This window comes from Brassica rapa, chromosome A01 (assembly GCF_000309985.2).
Source record: "Brassica rapa cultivar Chiifu-401-42 chromosome A01, CAAS_Brap_v3.01, whole genome shotgun sequence".
Taxonomy (NCBI): domain Eukaryota; kingdom Viridiplantae; phylum Streptophyta; class Magnoliopsida; order Brassicales; family Brassicaceae; genus Brassica; species Brassica rapa.
The window spans coordinates 19,323,496-19,343,303 of record NC_024795.2 but is presented as its reverse complement, the minus strand read 5'-3'; the positions used below and the strand labels follow the sequence as shown (position 1 = coordinate 19,343,303).

General features: G+C 37.5%; 1 protein-coding gene and 1 pseudogene across 3 annotated transcripts; both read right to left on the bottom strand.

Annotated features, from left to right (window-relative positions):
- Window positions 1-6,295: 6,295 nt before the first annotated feature.
- Window positions 6,296-12,022, bottom strand: LOC103849404 (annotated as a pseudogene).
- A 4,913-nt stretch (window positions 12,023-16,935) lies between these two features.
- LOC103869222 lies at window positions 16,936-19,702 on the bottom strand. Of its 3 annotated transcripts, none has more exons than XM_033272682.1 (6): window positions 19,085-19,702; window positions 18,723-19,003; window positions 18,372-18,498; window positions 17,965-18,252; window positions 17,642-17,875; window positions 16,936-17,508 (listed from the first exon to the last, which is right to left on the bottom strand). In XM_033272682.1, the coding sequence occupies exons 2-6, from the start codon at window positions 18,932-18,934 to the stop codon at window positions 17,053-17,055; spliced, it is 1,317 nt and encodes a 438-aa protein (XP_033128573.1). In that variant the 5' UTR covers window positions 18,935-19,003; window positions 19,085-19,702; the 3' UTR covers window positions 16,936-17,052. The 3 variants fall into 3 exon arrangements, with proteins under 3 accessions (XP_033128573.1, XP_033128578.1, XP_033128569.1); XM_033272687.1 differs by having other exon boundaries at window positions 18,723-18,957; window positions 19,349-19,702; XM_033272678.1 differs by having other exon boundaries at window positions 18,723-18,957; window positions 19,354-19,702.
- Between the last annotated feature and the right edge of the window lie 106 nt (window positions 19,703-19,808).

Below are 19,808 nucleotides of genomic sequence, written 5' to 3'. Positions count from 1 at the left end.
CCGATTCCGCTGAGATGTCGATACTTGGTTTCTCGATTCGATGGATTGGAATAGTCCTTTTGACTTGATCGCGGAGCTTGCTTCCGAGTGCTGCTAATGCATCGGCACATACATTTTCTCCGCGGGGAACCTTTGTGAGCTCGAAGAATTCGAACTCTTTAGCTAACGATTGTACGACTCGGAGGTAAGCATCCATTCTATCGTTGCGCGCATCGTAATCACCGCTGAACTGACTGGCGACGAGCTGTGAGTCGCAGTATGCACTGAGCCGCCTAGCCTTGACTGCTTTGGCGAGGCGAAGACCGGCGATGAGTGATTCATACTCTGCCTCGTTGTTTGATGCTGGGAAACCGAAACTGAACGATTGTCGAATGAGTTCTCCTGACGGAGATTGAAGTTGAACTCCTGCACCAGAGCCTTTGTTTGTTGAGGAACCGTCGACATGCAAGATCCAGGTCGAATCCGAAGTTTCCAAATCCTGAGTGAGTTCCGGAGATAGCTCCACGAGGAAATCGGCGAGGACTTGGGCCTTAGCGGCGGTTCTACACTTGTAAGTGATGTCGAGCTCTCCGAGTTCGATCGCCCACTTGGTAAGGCGGCCAGCTCTGTTAGTGTTCTGCAAGACAGTTCTGAGCGGCTGGTGGGTGAGAACTTCTACCGAGTGTGACTGGAAATAGGGGCGGAGTTTCCTTGCTGATTCGACGACGGCCAGGGCCATCTTTTCAAGTGTCGGGTACCGGGTCTCCGGTCCGGTCATCCTTCTACTCATGTAGAAAACAGGTCGTTGTTCTCCTTGGTCTTCCTTGATTAGTACGCTGCTGACTGCGGAGACGAGACTGCAATGTAGAGAGATAAAACGTCGCCTATGTCTGGTTTAGCCAGGATTGGAGGCGTCGTAAGGTAGTGTTTGAGCTGATTAAAAGCTTCCTCACATTTATCGTCCCAAATGAATTTCTTGTTTCCTCGGAGGAGATCGTAGAATGGGAGGCATTTATCGGTGGATCGGGAGATGAAACGATTAAGTGCTGCGATTCGGCCTGTTAGTCGTTGGACTTCTCGGCAGTTTCTCGGACTGGGGAGATCAAGGACAGCTGATATTTGCTTCGGGTTTGCTTCGATTCCCCGCTGCGTCACTATGTAGCCAAGGAATTCTCCGGACGATACCCCGAAAGTGCATTTGGCCGGGTTTAGCTTCATCTTGTACGCGTTTAGGATGTCGAAACACTCCCTTAAGTGTGCCAGGTGGTCGTTTGCTCGGACTGATTTGACGAGCATGTCATCGATGTAGACTTCCATCGTTGTACCGAGCTGTTTAGCGAACATGCGGTTGACAAGTCGCTGGTACGTCGCACCGGCATTCTTCAGCCCGAAGGGCATTACTTTGTAGCAGTAAGTTCCTCGATCCGTTATGAACGACGTCTTCTCTCGATCGTCGGGATGCATCATGATCTGGTTGTATCCCGAGAAAGCGTCCATAAACGTGAGCATTTCATTGCCGGCAGTTGATTCGACAAGTCTGTCGATGTTCGGAAGTGGGTAGCTGTCTTTTGGGCAGGCTTTGTTGAGGTCAGTAAAATCGACGCACATGCGCCACTTGCCGTTTTTCTTCTTGACAACCACCGGGTTAGCGAGCCATTCCGGGTAACGAACTTCTGCTATCGAGCCCGCGCTTAGTAAGCGCTCGACTTCCTCGACAACTGCTTTGGATCTTTCGGGACCCAACTTTCGTCTCTTCTGTCGGATGGGCTTAATATTTGGGTCTACGTTTAGCTCGTGAGTCGTGATGGACTGGTCGATTCCCTGCATGTCAGTCATCGACCAGGCAAAGGTAGACAAGTTTTGCTTCAGGAAATCCGTGATATCACGTTGCATCTCGTCCGATAGATAAGCGCCTACTCGTAGCACTTTACTTGGATCCGATTCGTCGACTGGGACTTCGAGCACCTCTTCCTTTTGTGGGCAGATCTTGCTGATAGGAGGTGAGATCGAGTTGACTAGTGACTGAGATCGCTGCAGTTTGACCGTGGCGATTAAGAGATCTCGCGCGGCCCGTTGATCTCCTCTCACTGTCTTAGTCGTGCCATCCATTCCCGGGAATTTGACGCACTGATGGTACGTGGATGCGATTGCACGCATGGAGTACAACCATGGAGTGCCTAGTATCACGTGGTAGGGAGCCTTGGTGCTGACTACCAAAAACTTGACCATCCGAGCTACTCCCTCTGCTTGTACCGAGAGACGGATAGTTCCCATGATTACTTCGGAAGAACCGTTAAAGCCGGTGAGAGTCCTGGATGACGGTTTCACGTCTTTTAAGTCGATTCCCATTTTTACGAGAGTTTCGCGAAAAATGATATCGACCGAGCTGCCAGTATCGATCAGCACTTTGGTGACGTCGTACTTATCGATAGCAAAAACGACGAGAAGAGGGTCGTTGTGAGGAAAAGTCACTCCGACAAGGTCTTCAGTTGAGAAGGAGATTGGGAGATCAGTTGGGAACTTCTGCGGCCAGCGCTGTGAGGTGTCCACCATTCGTCGGTGATCTTTGACTGCTCGTACGGAGTCCCCGCAAGGTGGAGATCCTCCCATAATCACGTTGATCCGCGGCCTGACGCTTGATTGCTTCCTGGTGAGAAGAGCTCGGAGGTCTTCGCTTTCTTTCGGCGACCCGGCCTTTTTGTGGTCCAGTTTTGCACGCAAATCACTGACTCGCGCGTTAAGCTGATCTCGTAGATCGACGATAGGATTGCCTTCCGTAGTTGCCAATGAAGATCCTGGGCTCAGCGAATGCTTAGTTCTTTTAGCATTGAGCTCGACTCGGAGATCGGAAGATCCGGGAGTCTTGTCATTCGTTGACGTGGTCTTTCGTTTGAGGAGTACACGTAAGTCCAACGGGTCGAGGGCTTCCTCGAGATCGCTCTCTTCGTCTGATGAGGACTCCGGTTGGGCTCGAATGACTTCAATCCTTTGTCTGGCTGCTGGTGGATCTTCGTCAGCTGAGGCGTCACCATCATCGTCTTGATGTGGGATTTGCTCGGCGACCTTTGGTTTTTTGTCGTCTTGACGCGGTCTTGCTTGATTTTTTCGCTGATTTTTCCTGTCCTTGTTTCTGCTCCAACTGTTCTCGCTTTTTGGCTTCGGAGGAGGAATCTTAATTTCACCGCTTTCGAGTGAGGAGAGGAATTGCGCAAAAAGTGTTTTGCATTCTGAAGTGTCGTGACCTTTTACGCCGTGGAGTTTGCACGATTTAGTAAGCCCTGGTGGGGTCCGGGAAGATCCCGCTGCCGAATCGACCTGGGCGACCGTGGCTGGCGCTGTTGCTCGGGGGGATTCGCTTGGAGGATCGGTTTCCCGATGAAAGGTGTTCCACTTCTTCCCGTTTTCGTCGACGACGTAAAGGAGACCGTTCTTACGGTTGTTTTTATCGCTTGGAGCATGCTGACGAGGTTCGACGTGAGCTGTGGCGGCATTTTTAGGCGCCGATTGCTTCGCCGAGTTGTGCTTGCTCAAGATGGCTTTAGTGTCTTCTTCCATACGAATGAAGTTGTGAGAACGAGCAACGGCATCTTGCAACGTCGTGGCGGTGCATCGATAGAGATCTTCTCGGAACTTACATTCCACAAGGAGATTGTTCCTCAAGGCATCGACGGCGATGTGGTCTGGGATATTGATTCTTGACACGACCGACTTAAAACGTTCCATGTAATCGCGAAGATTCTGATCCTTCGTTTGCTTGAGGTTCCAGAGAGTCGACGCCGTTGCTTCACGCTTGGTGAACATGATGTAAGTCTTGAGAAAAGCCGAGGAGAGCTCTTTGAAGCTTCTAATTGAATTCTCTTCGAGTCCCGAGAACCAGGTTAAGGCTTGCTCGTTGAGTGTTTCAATGAAAAGTTGGCAGTATCCCGCGTCTCTTTCATCGGGGGCGAGTCTGGCCCTCGCTACCGCAATATTAAAAGCCGTCAAGTGCTCGACGGGGTCTCCTCCTGGTTTGTATTCCGTAAGACGCAACTTGTCCATCTTTCGGAGTTTGACCTCCGTCAGTTCCTCGGTGAAAGGAGTACGCGATGTTGATGCGATGACACTGTCAATCTCGGGTACTGCACTCGTTGCTTGGTGGATCCTCGAACTCATTTGTTGGAAATTTAGTTTAAGCTCAGCGATTTCTCGGACAGTTGATGGATCTGACGCTGTATGAGAAGCATCGGCGGCTAGGGTTTCCGCGAGTTGAAGAGTGGGATCGACTGGGTTCGTCGTTCGTCCTTCTGCCGGAGTAGGAGGGTTTGTATTGAAGAGGTAACGACGGAGCGGTTGTGAGTTGCCGGTGGAGGCGCTAAGAGCAGCGACAATGGCGGCGAGCTGATCATTCGTCGTCTTCTGAACTTCTTCTTGATGAGCAAGTCGGGCTATGACTGAACTCATGAATTCCGACGAGAGGAGGGGAGGAGGCGGAGGAGGCGTGAGTGCCGGCTCCTCTCCTGAGGTATCTGGGTTCGTACCTCCGGTGGTCATATCGGTCTAGAAACGCTGGGTCTGTTCTGCCCCACAGTGGGCGCCAATTGTTTAAGGTGAGTTTGGTCTCGGGTGAAGTAAACAATACTAGAAATGGGTCGAACAGAGGCGTTTATTAGATTTCGAGATGATGTTACAAAGGTGAAGAAAGTAAAAGCAAGCCGGAGCTCGTGAGAGCTTAAACCGGAAAAGTACAAATAGCAGAGAGATGATTGTACGGATGATAAACCCTAATCTTGCCGCTAAGTTTGTGTAGCTAAGTGTCGATCCCTTTCTCCTTTGCTTTCCTCTCCTTTTATAATTTGTTCGATTACCTTAACCTAATCTCCTTTTACCGATTGGGCCTTGTCGGCCCTTCGGGCCTGATTAGGAGGTGATTGCTCTGAGCCGCTTAGTCGATTGGTCCCGCTTCGTTTGCTCTCCGCTTCGACTAACTCCTGGCTAAGCCGATACCCCGAGAATCGGCTTCCGAGCCGAGGTTGACTCGATCTGCTGGATTGGGCCCTTTGTTCGATGGGCTTTGTGGATGGGTTAAATCCATCCCCAACAATACATATCTAAAATTAATAGATCTACATTTAAATGAGTGGAAGATGAGTACCATCTGATTAAAAACCTGCAAAAAAGATAGATTAGTAGAAAAGACATGAGACAAAACTGAAAAATTCATATAAAGTTTGGTGTTTTCAAGTCAAATAGATTAAAGTGGATTTGGAGAGTTTTAGTTTGGAAAAAAAGTAAGAACTTTATACAACAAGAAGTTACCAAATGAAGAAAAATCAGACATAAAAACTTACCAAAATGCTCAGATCTATTATGAAAGGAAGACTTCGTCAGAAGACTTCCATGAAGTCCAGATGACTTCCAGGAAGTCCAGACGACTTTCTGGAAGTCGTCTGGAAAACTTCCTCGAAGTCGTCTGGACTTCATGGAAGTCATCTGGACTTCAAATCCAGATCTGAAAAACCTGCATATCCAAAAACGTTCAAATGACTTAAAAATAGAGAAGATAAGTGGAAGATTAGATAAATTTACCTTTATAGAACACACAAAAATACATATCTAAAATTAATAGATCTACCTTTAAATTAGTGAAAGATGAGTACCATCTGATTAAAAACCTGTAAAACAGATAGATTAGTAAGAAATACATGAGACAAAACTGAAAAATTCATATAAAGTTTGGTGTTTGAAGAGTTTTAGAATGATGAACATTACATTTTTGTTGCAGCCATTTAAAAGGAGGAGAGAGAATGTGTAAGTCGTCCAAAAGAGTTTAATATTTTAGCGGGAAATTAAAATATTTTTAGTGGGAAACTAAAATAGAAGACTTTCCAGACGACTTAGTTTAAATTATTTAAGCGGAAAAATAATTTTTCTTAAAATTTTAGGCGGGAATTTTTGAACGACTTACATGTAAGTCATCTGTTTTAATTTCTTCACCATACGACTGAAATGTAAGTCGTCTAGACCCTAAACATAACCTCTAAACTTAATTAACTAACTAAACACTTCATAAAATCAAATTAAACTTCAAAAATGTTTACTATACACAAAAATAAACACGTATAGGTAAAAAATTAATTTTTCAAAAAAACATTCAAGCTTTCCAAAATCTAACCCTAAGAATACATACAATACTACAACATATGTTGCCAAACCCTAGACCAAAGAATACCATGATTCACTACCTACACTCATCTATGTTGAAAACAATTCAATTTTGTTACATTTTAATTTATATCATTTAAAACTGTTTATAATTACATGATTTTAATTTTTCGCTTATCAAAATATTTTTTAAAAATTTATAAATTATTTTTAAGATCAACTACACTAGAAGACTTACTTTAAAGTTGTCTAGACGACTTCCAACATCTCAGACGACTTACTAGGACTATATTCGTAAAAATAGTTTCTGTTTTTTTGTTTGGTCACAAAGAGCTGAGCTGTAATTTGACAAGGTTTTTAGGTTAGTTTTGCATTTGATTCAAATTTGGGTATAGATTTAGGGTTAAAATCAAGTTGTAGATTAGTTTTGGCAAATTCCCTTTTACAATCCAACAACAATATAGTGAAACATCATCTCCGGGTCGAAGACTCATTGATAAAAAATAAAGGGGAAACCGGTTTAGTCTAATATGAAATCCAGAAAATGAAAAAGATGAATATGTACTCATTTGTGGTTTTCCAAAGTAAATTAAGATGTAAATTCTACCTCTTTCAAATACGATGCCTTTGTATTAAGGGATATGTATCCCACATTGGAAAATCAATGGGACATTAAGTAATATATAAAGGGTTAGAGCCAATCCACTAATTGCCAATTGGTTTTGAGTTGGAAGCCCATAATAAACCCGAATCTAACATGGTATCAGAACCCAGATCCTAATAAGTTAAACCCCTAAGTAATATTAACCCTACCCGACCGGGTATATAGGTCGTAATTGACTCGCTCGACCGAGTATAACTGTCTTAAAAAAAAAAAAAAAAAAGTTTCCGAGATTTCTGGCCGATAAGAGCCATCATCTCGAGGAGGGGTATTAAGGGATATGTATCCCACATTGGAAAATCAATGGGACATTAAGTAATATATAAAGGGTTAGAGCCAATCCACTAATTGCCAATTGGTTTTGAGTTGGAAGCCCATAATAAACCCGAATCTAACACTTTGATATTTAGCAAATAAAAAAAATATGATGCCTTTGATGTTTACAAAGTTGTTTAGAAAAGGTTTTTTAGTGAATAAAAGTTTACGTTTATTTGAAACAAAAAGAAAATATATGACGTCAATTGAGGTTACATGTGGCGACATTACTACTTTCATTTCATGATTGAAGGTGAATGACAAATATTTGATGACGCTCAAAGTTTTGATGATGACGATGGTACGTGAAAAAAAATCTTACATTTTTAGTTAATCCTAGCATACCAAATTGACCCAATGATTTTGTTCTTTTAATGAATTTAAGTGCATGTATGCAAGATGAGAACCAATTGTCTAGAAATCTAGAATTGTTCAAATCTGAAAATGTTGAGCAGCTTGAGCTGGTCGATGAAAATTCACAGAAAAATTTAGAGAGTTATAACGATCGCTTTCAAAATATTTTTTATTTTCGTCATAAAAAGTTTAAGAGAGTTTTTTGCAAATAAGTTTTATATGTTTTAAAAAAAGGTTTTATATTTAAATGTCTAAGTGCTTATAATTGTGTATGATTTGAATAAATAAGCTGAATTTTAACAAGTGTCAGTGAACGATCAATTTCTCTCCATTGACAAAATAGAAAGAGAGACGTGAAAGAAAAACAACGAAGTTGAAATATGATATGTACATCAACATATAGACATAGGAGTATAATAGGATTATGCAAAGTTGAAAAGTTGCTCAATAGTGTTTATGAGTTATTTAGTTATGTTTATATCTTTGTTATAGAGTGCAAATTCTCTTAATCGTCACTTTTTTTCTTTTCAAATCTTATATAAATATAAAATAGTGATGTGTAATGGTAACAACAGCATGATAGAATTTTGCTGCACTGGTAGAAAAAAATTGTATTAGTTTTGTATAAAACCAGAATGTTATAGTAATTAAAGCATAAATGTATCTGAAGTTTTTTCTTAAAGCATCTCTTAAAATAATGAAATTTCACATTACAAAACGCAATTGTGGAAAATGAAAATTAGCCTAATTGTATTACGAGACATGTATTCATTGTGCAGGGATCACATACGTGCGAGAATTTGACAAGATACGAGCGATCGCTTGACTCTCGAACAATCACACCACCACTTTGTTCTAAGGGAATAATTGTCACAAATTATTATCTCCTCTTTCAACCGTGTTTGGTACAAACCCTTTTTAAACATGTTTATACATTTTTCTTTTCTTGGTAATCATGTTAAATAACATGTTTATACATATTATTTCCTTTTACAAGGAAATAAAAGGACATATTATTTCCTCTTACAAAACCAATGCTAGGAGTTACCATTTTGGTTTGTAGAGTTTTAAAAATCTGTTTATGTTGATGATTAAAAAAAACAAAATACCAAGATTGGTTCTGGAGATAAGTGAATGAGACATCTGCATTTGCCTTCATATTTTATATATTGAAAGCCGTCTTCAAGTCTTCTTTGCTCTGTTTTTTTTATAATGCTCTGCTCTATGAGTTTTTAGTTGTTTTCTCCAAACTCGAACATTGACTAACCTCCAGTAAGAGCATCTCCAATGGTGTACTCACCATTGGAATCCTTAGGTATATTATAGTATTATTTTTTTTTTTTAAATAGTTAAGGACTCTAATCAAATTAGTATGTCCAATGGTGTTATCCATTAGGAATCCTTAAGAATAAAAGAATAATAAATTTGAAAATATTATAAACATTTTTAAAATAAATTAAAACATGTTAAATTGAAATATTTATTTATTAAATTGAAATATTTATTTATTACATGATTAAATATGAAATACAACAATTATTAGTTTTCATCACCTGAAATGAAAATGAAATGAAAATTTTTTTATGACTTTTTTGATTTGTTCATTGCACAAGTATTATATTTTTATTTTACAATTATTAGATTTTAATTTTACAATTATTAGATTCTAATATTAGAATTGAACCGTCAATTGTATAAATAGAATTAAAGGTGTGACTTCCAACTATATAATAACTCTTTTAATTTAATACACATTCATATAATTTTTTGGTAACTTACCTTCGATAGCGTCGCGAAACCCGTGAAGAGACGGAACCAATTCCCCTGCCACGTCAACAAGGACTAACCAATTTTAATCCTTAGCTTAGGACTCATCCTTAGCTTATCTAAGATAAATAATGTTATTATATTGTTAATAGTTAAGGATTAACACCTAGGGACTGAGTATAAACCGCCGTTGCGGTTGCTCTAAGTATTCTTCTTTACCTTTTGTTGATTAATATAATAATATACACATATCACATTTCAACAAAAAAAAAACAAATATTATATGGTTTATACATCTCGGTATCACAGACAATAAAAAAATTATTTTATAACAAAATACCATATGGTTAACATATCTTTGATTATACTATATTTATAAACTTTATTTACTAATATATTTTAAAATTGAAATACTCAATTCTCCACAACAGAAATTAAAATTTATCATGTATGGTTAAGATTTTTGGTTTATTTTATTTATTTACAAGTAATCGTATTTAATATTTAATGAAAATAGTCCATAAGGCTTAGGAATTTTAGTATATCATATCTCTTTATATTTTACAACATGATGAAGGCTCACTCCCACTTACATGTAAGTCTCTGAGTATGTCTAAATAAACAATTGACCAACAACACTCCATCTGCTCTTCTCAACCCAAATCTCCTCCAGAAACACCAATTTGTTCATCTCACTCCACTCCAGAAACACCCATCCTCCTTCCTCCATTACCCTTCTCATTCTTTCCACCACCAAGAACCTCAGCCCCACAACAGACACAAAACCCGTATTCCTCCTCCTCTCCCCCAGTCCGCGAAAACCTTGAACCAAACAGTGTCATCTTAACCAATATAATAATCATGGACGAAACACAGAATATGACCTTTTTATAAATTTTCTCTATACTTTTTCTTATTGCATTTTTTAGCTTGAACTCTAAGACATGAAACAAATAGAAAAAAGTATCCCAAAACTAATGGGGAAAGTACAAATTTTTTATTGTCTTGTCTTTTAATCTACGTTGCACGGAATCGTCGACGGAGCTACGATTCCCGCTCCGGAATCGGAAGCCAAAACGGAATCGCTTGGAATCGCATGGGAATCACGATTCTTAAAAAGAGGTGTTTAGAATCGTAATAGAAACGCACGTTTCAGAGTTGGAAGCGGACTCAGTGTTGACCGGAAGCGTACGGCGATTTCAACGTAAAGAAGAAAGTGAACAGTTTCACAAACGTAACTTGGGCTTTTAAATATTCACGGCCCAGTATTTATTTAACACAATTAAAATTATAATTGCACACATATTTAATTTATTAACTTTCTGTAAGCCTAATAAAAATACCTAATTATCTATCACATAATACGAACTTTATTCTTTTGAGAAACATTTAATATGAATGTTTGTCCGTAGCTATCTGATTTTTTTCTAGCTCGTTAACTTACTAAGTCAATTTTTTTTAATAGTTACTACTCTAGTCACATTGTTTTTCAATATCTAGTCTTCATATTTTGTGTATAAATTCTTATATATATATATATACACGCTTCCATAACGTACCCGCTTCCTAATTTTTTTTAAAAACTCGATTCTACGCTTCCAAACGATTCCGCTTCCACGTACCCGCTTCCGATTCCATGCAACATAGCTTTTAATAAGTAAATTAGGTTTACTTAATTTTAGACATTTTTTATCATTTAACAGATTGAAATGGACCTTTAAAACAACACAAAAAAATTTATAGACCAATGACAAATGTCCATGTTGCATAATCAATAAACCCCTCCATGCCATTCTTTCTCTCCCTTAACCAGCTCCATAATCATCACATAGTTAGCCTCTCTCACCACATTCGCCTCTACCCTCACCACTCAATCATCCTCATTATTGTTTTCGTCGTTGGTTTCATCCAAGTTATTGTTTTCGCAGTGGTAGATCCGCTACCAGTATTGGGATAGTGTCATCCTATAAAACATTGACTTCTTCATCTGATGACTTACACTACAATTCTCCTTCACAGACATAAATGGGCAATACCATTCTCCTTCTATCACACTCCCGGACCAAATTTTTGAGACTGAGAATCCGAATTCAGGGAGACGGGCTCTTAGATCATTGTTTAGGCCTAGAGCTTCTCTAGGTCCCTTCGGATGCAAGCTCCTCGAGGTTGGTAGCTCCCATCCTTTCTTCTTGAGAAATAAAGGTGGTGTACCGTCTGGAGCAACAGATTTCGAAAAAGAAAGTATGGTCATGATGACGGTGGTTGATCTTCACAGTCTGATAAATATTTCTTGGATCCAAAGGTTTAGGTTTCTTGACGTGCAAGATATCTAGAAAACAACACAGTCCTTTCTCTATCTCCTTAGAATACACAAACTTTCCTGGAAAAAAAAAAGAAGGAGAGTTCACTACACTCAGTCCTAAATTTTTTATTGTTCTTATCACCAAACCGCTAAAGACACCAACTCAAATATGACTTATTGCTTATGACTTAGATTGTCATGTTTTTTTGTTGTTGTATCTTACCCTTTGTGGTCTGCCTCTAGCGTGAACAACGTATGAATAAGACCTTCTTAACCGAAGTATCTCTGTTTCCGGAACTATCTGTGTGAACAACCGATATGATCTTGTCTTGAGGGAACGGAAGCATCTCGATTTTTGTGCTCTTGCACATCCCGAAACAGAACGTATCATCTGTTTCTGCTTCTTCGTCTGTGATAACTAGAACGGCCGAGAATGGACCTTCCGGTGACTCCTCTGAGAGCGTCTTCTGGTATTTTCTGAACTGCGACAATGTCCTCGTCAGTCAAGTACATCGTTTGTAGTTGAAGATGTAAGGGAATTATGATTATGTGTAGGTTTTACTATCAGTTTGATGGGGTTTACCATCGTATTTTATGAAGTTGGTGGTGAAAATTACAAGATTGTAGAGTAGTGGAGTGGCTCGATGTAACTTTTGATAGTTGAGGGTAAATTAAGTTGAGTAAGTTAAGTGTTTGTTAGTTTCAAAAAAAAAAAGTTAAGTGTTTGCTGATTGGCAAGTCGTGACTTTGTTTTTACTAAAATGAACAAAAGATAAAGTGAAATATAACAATCACATTCCACTTTCTCAGTTCTATCAGACAGGATTTTACTATTTAAACTTCAAAAATATGTCTTCTCTTTTTTTTTTGGGTGTAACCTAAGTTTAATCTTTCAAATTATTAGGGGTTGTCTCTAATTTTTACGACCAGCTAAGCTGGGTTTCTAGTTCTAGTGGTAAATGGTTTACAGCTGTGAGTACCGTCATCTAGGTTCGAATCCCGGTCAACATTTCGGTATCGCCAGGGACAGAGGACCGACACGTGGCAACACACGACTAGTCTGGATCACTTCTGTGGGGTCAGGATACCTCTATATAATTCCAAAAAAAGTATTGCTTGTTTGCATTCCGTTAATCTGGTTGGAGTATCAGTTAAGAAAAATTAATTTTCTATTAAACGAATTTATTCTGAACGAAAGAAAAAATATTGCTTGTTTGCATTCCGTTAATCCGGTTGGAGTATCAGTTAAGAAAAATTATATTTTCTTTTAAACGAATTTATTCTGAACGAAAGAAAATTGTATTGATAATCTTAAAAAACCCAGTCATTCCAAAACCTCTTGAATTAAGTGGATGAAGAAAGAGATGATAAAAATAGAAAAATAAACGAAAAAGGAATGAAGTTACAAGACAACTATTTACAAGAAAATTGTGTAAATAAATCTAAAGTCATTCCATCTTTAAAATTTTATAGTTTAAACTAGAATTGTTATTGTAATTTATATTATTATCATTTCTGGTAAAAGATACTAATGCTGATGTTTTTTTTTTTGATCAAATGCTGATGGTTAAGAAGATTTACTAGCCGTTTTAAAAATTCCAATGGGCATTTCATGTTAATACATATCTATATTAATAAAGTTGAGCAGAAAGGCTCCTCCTGCGTCCACCTCAGCGTACCATGTTCCTTTTCGTGACACGTGGCGAGCAGGAAGGGAGCTTCGTTTATTTCTCTTCATGAAGCTTGTTTGTAAAACTGTGATTTATTGGGCATTTCATGATTTTTTTGTGCTTTAGTACATATTCCATCGCATATATCTTTTTATAAACGTTCATCTTATATTTTTTAGCAATACTAATAACTATTGGAACCATAAACAACTAGGATAATATTGAAAACATAGATCAAAATTTCAAAGATAAATTATATGATAAATTAATTGTTATATGATAAATTTAAAAATACAAAGATAAAAATAACATGTCGGTATACCATTTGAAAACATATGCAACACCTTATACCAATATAAACAAACAAAAATGTTTTTTTTATGATTTAAAGAACAGTTGTTACATTATTTTTCATCAAAGAAATGAGAGAATTTAATTTATAAAAATTTAACAAATCAAAACTAGATCACACGAAGGAAAAACACATATTATATTAAATTGATAGCTCACAATTATATCTCCAAGATACAACACAACCAAAGAGCCATCACAATCTTCCAAATATCGTCGATTACACAACAAATATTTAATATATAACAAAAAAAACTAAACATACAAAGTAACACAAACAACAAAAAAAGTCATTTAAAAAAACATCTAAAGTATTGTACAATTACGTCAACGGTAAAGCCATCGCCACTTCTATCATACAATGCAACATGAATAAACAACCAAGGGAATACAGTTTAGATACAAATATAAATCCCGCCCACTAAAAATAATAAAAGTTAGTAAAAGTACATAATATAATTTAAAAATAAATAATTTTTAAGAAAAACTAAAATATTTCATAAATACAAACAATTAAAGGAATCCATTTATTAGATGATGTATCTCATGGATTTGTTTTTCCATTTTAATGGTTATGAAACTCAAATTTAGAAAAATAAATAAGAAATTTCTTGAAAATCACAACACAAGTTAATACATAATTAAAACTAAAATTATAAAATAGTTGTTATAAAATTAAGAAAACATTGTGCGAAGAGTAGATTTTTTTCAAATAATCACAAAAATTGTGATATAAAGCGCAACTACAAATTTATTGATTCCAATCAAATATTTAAATCTAGCCACTTTCAGTTTTCAATGAACTAAGATAACCTCTAAATCAAAAATATATATTACCGATATCTTTAAAAATAAAACACAATAAAAACTACATAAAGAGGAAATAAAGAAAGTATAAAACAAATAAAAAATACATGAAGAATATACACTTTAACGTACCGTGAGATTCATCATCCCGACTCCACCTTCCTTATTCATGAGAATAGCCAATATTTCATGAATGAACTGACATCCAGCAACAATAATATAACTGCTGATTTTGAATTTACTCTTACCATCACATACAATAATCCCAACACAACTGCAAGACTAGATGTCAACCTTATCATCACCAATTTGAGAAAACTATTAGGCCTCCGATAACAGAACAAGAAAACGATACATGCACTATATCCTTCGTAAATTACAACTATGAAAACAACCTATGCTCTCTTACTTTCGGTCATAATTTTTATTTTCACTTCATTAATGAATGGGTTCGTAGAAACATAAGCTGTACAGTATGGAGGGAAACACATCTATGATTTCAGATATCTTTACAATAGTCATGTTCTTTTGATAAACGCAGTATCTTGCGTCAGCGTCACCAAATATTCAAGCGGTGAAAGAAACGCGGACAGAGATGACGAGAAAGAAATGTCGCCGTAACAGCAAAAGGATTCGCCGCAGTCTCGTTTAATTGACGCTAGAATTTCAAGCGATCAAATATCATCGGAAATCTGACGCCGCGTCTCGTTTAACTAACACCGGATTCAGTGGTTCTTTGCCATCATGCTTTTAAAGCAACAAAATTGCAGGGTTAATTGGAGACGTTGACGCTAGACGCAGCGTCTATCAAAAGAACAGGGCTAATATAAAAAAGGGGTTGTAAGTTAAAAAAAAAATCATAATTGTATTTTTTTTTCCTTTAAAGCGTTTACTAATTCTATTGTCTCCCAAGAATAAACAGTTCTAATAACTTATACCTAGCTTCTATCATACTCCCTCTGTTTTTATATATAAGTAGTTTTAATTAAAAAAACTTAATACTGACACAACATATCAACTCAAAATAATACTTTATAAAAAATAAAAAAAATTTACTAAAGGAATATAAAAAAATATTTAAAAAATATAGATAATCCGCGCGTAGCGCGGACACACCACTAGTTATAAATAAAACTAAGGTTTGTGTTTAAAAAGTGTTAGATCACTTTATCCAAAACCCGATTCATTTTAATATATAAGATGGAATGGAATGCCCAGTAGTTTTGAAAAGGTGGAGCAGGACGAATCGTGATGTCAATGATAAAATAAGTTTTTTCTTTATTATTTGCAACGAAATTTATTTAGCTCACATTATCCAATTTTGCAGACATCATCCATTATCTCAATCTAACTGCTCTTTTGATTTTCGAAAGAATGAAAAGAAAAACAAAAAAAAATCAAGAAGTAAATAGATTGAAAAGGAAAATCATCTGTTCAGGAACTTCCTTGCAAAATTTATAAAACCATGGCCACAATCATAATTTAATTTTGGATTTCTTTATATTTTGGATTAATTAGGTCGATAGCCAAACTTTGATTCTTAACACATAAAGGGTCTTGTTAGTAGAGATTCTGTCTTTAAAAGCCGTAACAGTTACTTTAGAAAAATTTGAAAACTTGATTGACATAAAAGCTTTAAAAACTATGACTGTTATACATATATATTAAAATTCATTTCCAAAATGTACTACCTATTTATTGCAATCTATTTTTTTTTCAATTAAAGTTCAAAAATATATTGGGTAGTTTAAAAATTGTGGTCATCACTTTAAATATTTATAAAAGTGATTGGTATCGAAAATTTTAGAAGTTCTGACTATTAAAAAAAGTATGCTAAATTTATATATATGAAAATATATTAATAACATAATTGCAATTATGGTATACTTGTGATTATCAATATTTTTATTAAAATCAATTTATCAACAAAAAGTTTTGGGTTATATGTCATTAACAATTTGATTGTTGTTTTGGGTTATGAGTTAATAAATTAATTTACTTCCCTCTCTAACATCACCAAATAATTTTTTAATGAAAACTGGATCTTAAAATAAAGAAATTAAAGAGTAATTGTGTACTAACACTAGTAAAAAAAACTGAAATAGCAACGACATATAATCGTGGCTATAGGGGAATTTTCGTAGCTATATGGAGATTTTGCTACGAAAAGCCACGTTTCTATTTTCGTAGCTATACGATCGTAGCCATTTTTGTATCGTAGCAAAATCGTAGCAAATTGATACGACCTTGCTACGAAAAGAAACGTGGCAAGTTGCTACGTTTTGCTACGTTATTATTCGTAGCATCTTGCTACGTTTTGCTACGTTTTTATTCGTAGCATCTTGCTACGTTTTGCTACAAAAAGAAACGTGGCAAATTGCTACGTTTTGCTACGTTATTATTTGTAGCATCTTGCTACGTTTTGCTACGTTATTATTCGTAGCATCTTGCTACGTTTTGCTACGTTAATATTCGTAGCATCGTCGCATATTGCAACGAAATAAAATGGAAACAAAGTTTTCATTTGTTTCCTTTTGGTCCGATTTTCCTATTTGGTTTTGGTTCTGAACAATATAAAGAAGAAGCAAGAACAGAAAGGGAATATATTACATTAGCTTAACAGAGTTCAAAAGATCCACAAAACATTCAAACATTCAAAAGGTTCAAAACAAGAAACCATAATACATAAACTGCCACATCTACACCTACAATCCAAGTTCATTACACCACCTATCTAAAGCCAAATTGGTAGTGGTGATGAGATGTTGAGGTTGTGCATCACCTGGAGCTTGAGGCTGATCGTGAGGTGGAGTTGGAGCTTGACCGTGACCTTCAGGTTGAGCTTGACCGTGAGTTGGAGCTGCAGAATGAGAGGGAGAGTGATGCTGAGACTGATTTGCTTGCGCAGCAGAAGCTTGAGGCTGAAGAAGTTGCAGAATCATGTTGAGAGTTGACTGAGTTTGAGCTGTGCCTTCATTGAAGTCATTCTTCAAAGCATTAACATCAGACTTGATTTCCTGTGTGAGAGTCTCCAGGCCAGAAACCCGCATCTCCATGTTTATGCCTCGCTTGAGTGAAGCAGGGACAGACTCAGAAGGACACTTGTTCTTGTACTGAAGATTGCCAAGACCATAGATGGTGCCCCTGCGTGTCTGTCCACGCTGAAAATTACAAACACAAGACAATTAGCTTTCAATATACAGACACAAGAACAATCAGTCATAAATATACGGCAGAAGGCGCTTTGATTATACAGAGAAAAATACTAAGACAATGAGCAGAAGAGATTATTACCTTGATGTATTCTTCGTTTAGGAGAAGGCGCTTTGAAGTGCTTGTGGCAGCCGTTGAGTCAGTTTGGCTATCTCCAAGAGGAGATCCATCTTGTAGCATCTCTTCAACCGCTTGCTCAACCTCCAGAACCAGTGCCTCTGCTCGTTCGTCAAGGAAGGTCCCATCTTTGCGGCAGTGAGTCTTCCTCACAAGGTCGGGATATGAAACTGGTCCCTCCAGACCTTCCTCAACAACCTACAACAAAGGGAAGAAGAGAAAGTTAGATAATTAGCAGTTAAAGGAAGGAATTAAATAGAAATGGGAATGAGAGATGGTAAGCTGACCATGTTATACGCAATATTTGCGAAGGTGCGTGGTCCTGCACCATGGACGTGCATCTTCAGCCCTGGAGGAGCAGCACAACGAGATTCAGCTGCTGATTGGCTCTTGGCTTTTGCTTCAGCTGTGGACCAATTCGCAAGGATCGTTTCCCAGTCAGTAGCGCTGATGTAACTTGGCTGCTTGTTCTTTTGTCTTTTCTGGCTGATGCGTCCGCAGATAGTCACTTGAGTCTGAAGCTTCCATTTGTAGTAGATTTCATCATGAAATTGGTCTTCCCAGTAGTATTGTTGCTACAAAAGAAGAGAAGTAGTTAGAATAGCAAAGACATTGAGTAATTAATAATGAAAATGAGAATTGAGTAATTAATAATGAAAATGAGAATTGGGAATTGAAGTTCACGATCACTTACAATGAAAGAGTGCCACCAACTTGTTCTCTTCTCCACTGGAACCTTTAACCAGCTTTGCCACGGCCCCCAGAAGTTTCCCTGCCATGTTGCTCTTATAAACTCATGGACTTCAGGATCAACTCCGATCCTGCAAAGACAATACAAAAACCTTAACCGAAAGTACATATATTCCCTTTCTGTTAAGCTAACCAAATAGGAAAATTAGAGTTTATAGATAGAGTTAAGGTTTCAAAACTTTATTTATTACATAGGAAAATTAGAGTTTATAGATAGAGCTAAGGTTTCAAAATTTTATTTGGTTTTTCTATTCTCACGGTACATACATAACACATGGTACATGAATTCACTTACCACAATGCTCCATTGATCTTATCAGGATGGAGGTGTGGCTGATTAATTCGGGTTGGAGCACGTAGCAGCGCCTCTTCTGTTCTCGTCGCATAGGTTGGAGGAGGAGGAGGAGGAGGAGCCGCAGATGAAGTTGAAGAGCCGACCACTCCAGGAGGTCTTGTTGGTTGAGAAGAAGCAGGAGTCCTACCAGGAGGCATTGAAGCGGCTCTCATTTGGGGTCTCACGTTTCTTACATCTGCAGAAAGAGAAACAGAAGAAGCGTTAAGATTGAAAAACTGAAAAGCCTAACTTGTAACCGAAAAGAAAACACTAAATCAAAACCCTACTCGAAACCAACAGCAACACCAAACCCCAAAACGAAACCCTTATTTGAAACCTAAATCGAAACCCCAAAACGAAACCCTTATTTGAAAGCGAATCCCAAATCGAAACCCTTATTTGAAACCTAAATCGAAACCCTAATTTGAAACCCGAAATTGCAATACAAACTCTAACTGAAACCGCAACCCAAAATGAAAGCGAATCCCAAACCTAAACCCTAATTTGAAACCCAAATCAAAACCCTAATCAAAACCGAAAGAGAATCCTAAACCGAAACCCTAATCAATAAACAGAGAAATCGAGACCTTACCTTCAAGATTCAAGCCTGGAGGGCGAGAACGACGACGGTCGTTGGATGCGTTTGCGGAGGAATTAGGCATGGAAGACGAGAGATTGAGAGAGAACGAGAGAGCTGTAAGAGAGATCGAGGGATTAGAGAGATCAAGAGAGAGATGAGATCGAGGGATTTGAGAGATCGATAGAGATGAGAGCTCGAAGAGTCGAGACACGGGAGAGAGAGAAGAAAGGTTTGTCTTTAGAAAATTAGGGAAATTTTGTCTAAGTATAGAAAATGGGTTTGGGCTTAAATTTTTAGAGGGAATTGAATTTGGGTTTAGAATTTTAGAGGGAATTAATTTTGGGTTTAGAAATTTAGAGGGATTTGGAGGGAATCGAAGGTTTAGAAATTTAGGGGTTAATTAGGGTTTAGATAGGGTTTATAGGTAAGGTTTACGTTTTGATTAAAAAAATATAGGTTTAATTAGG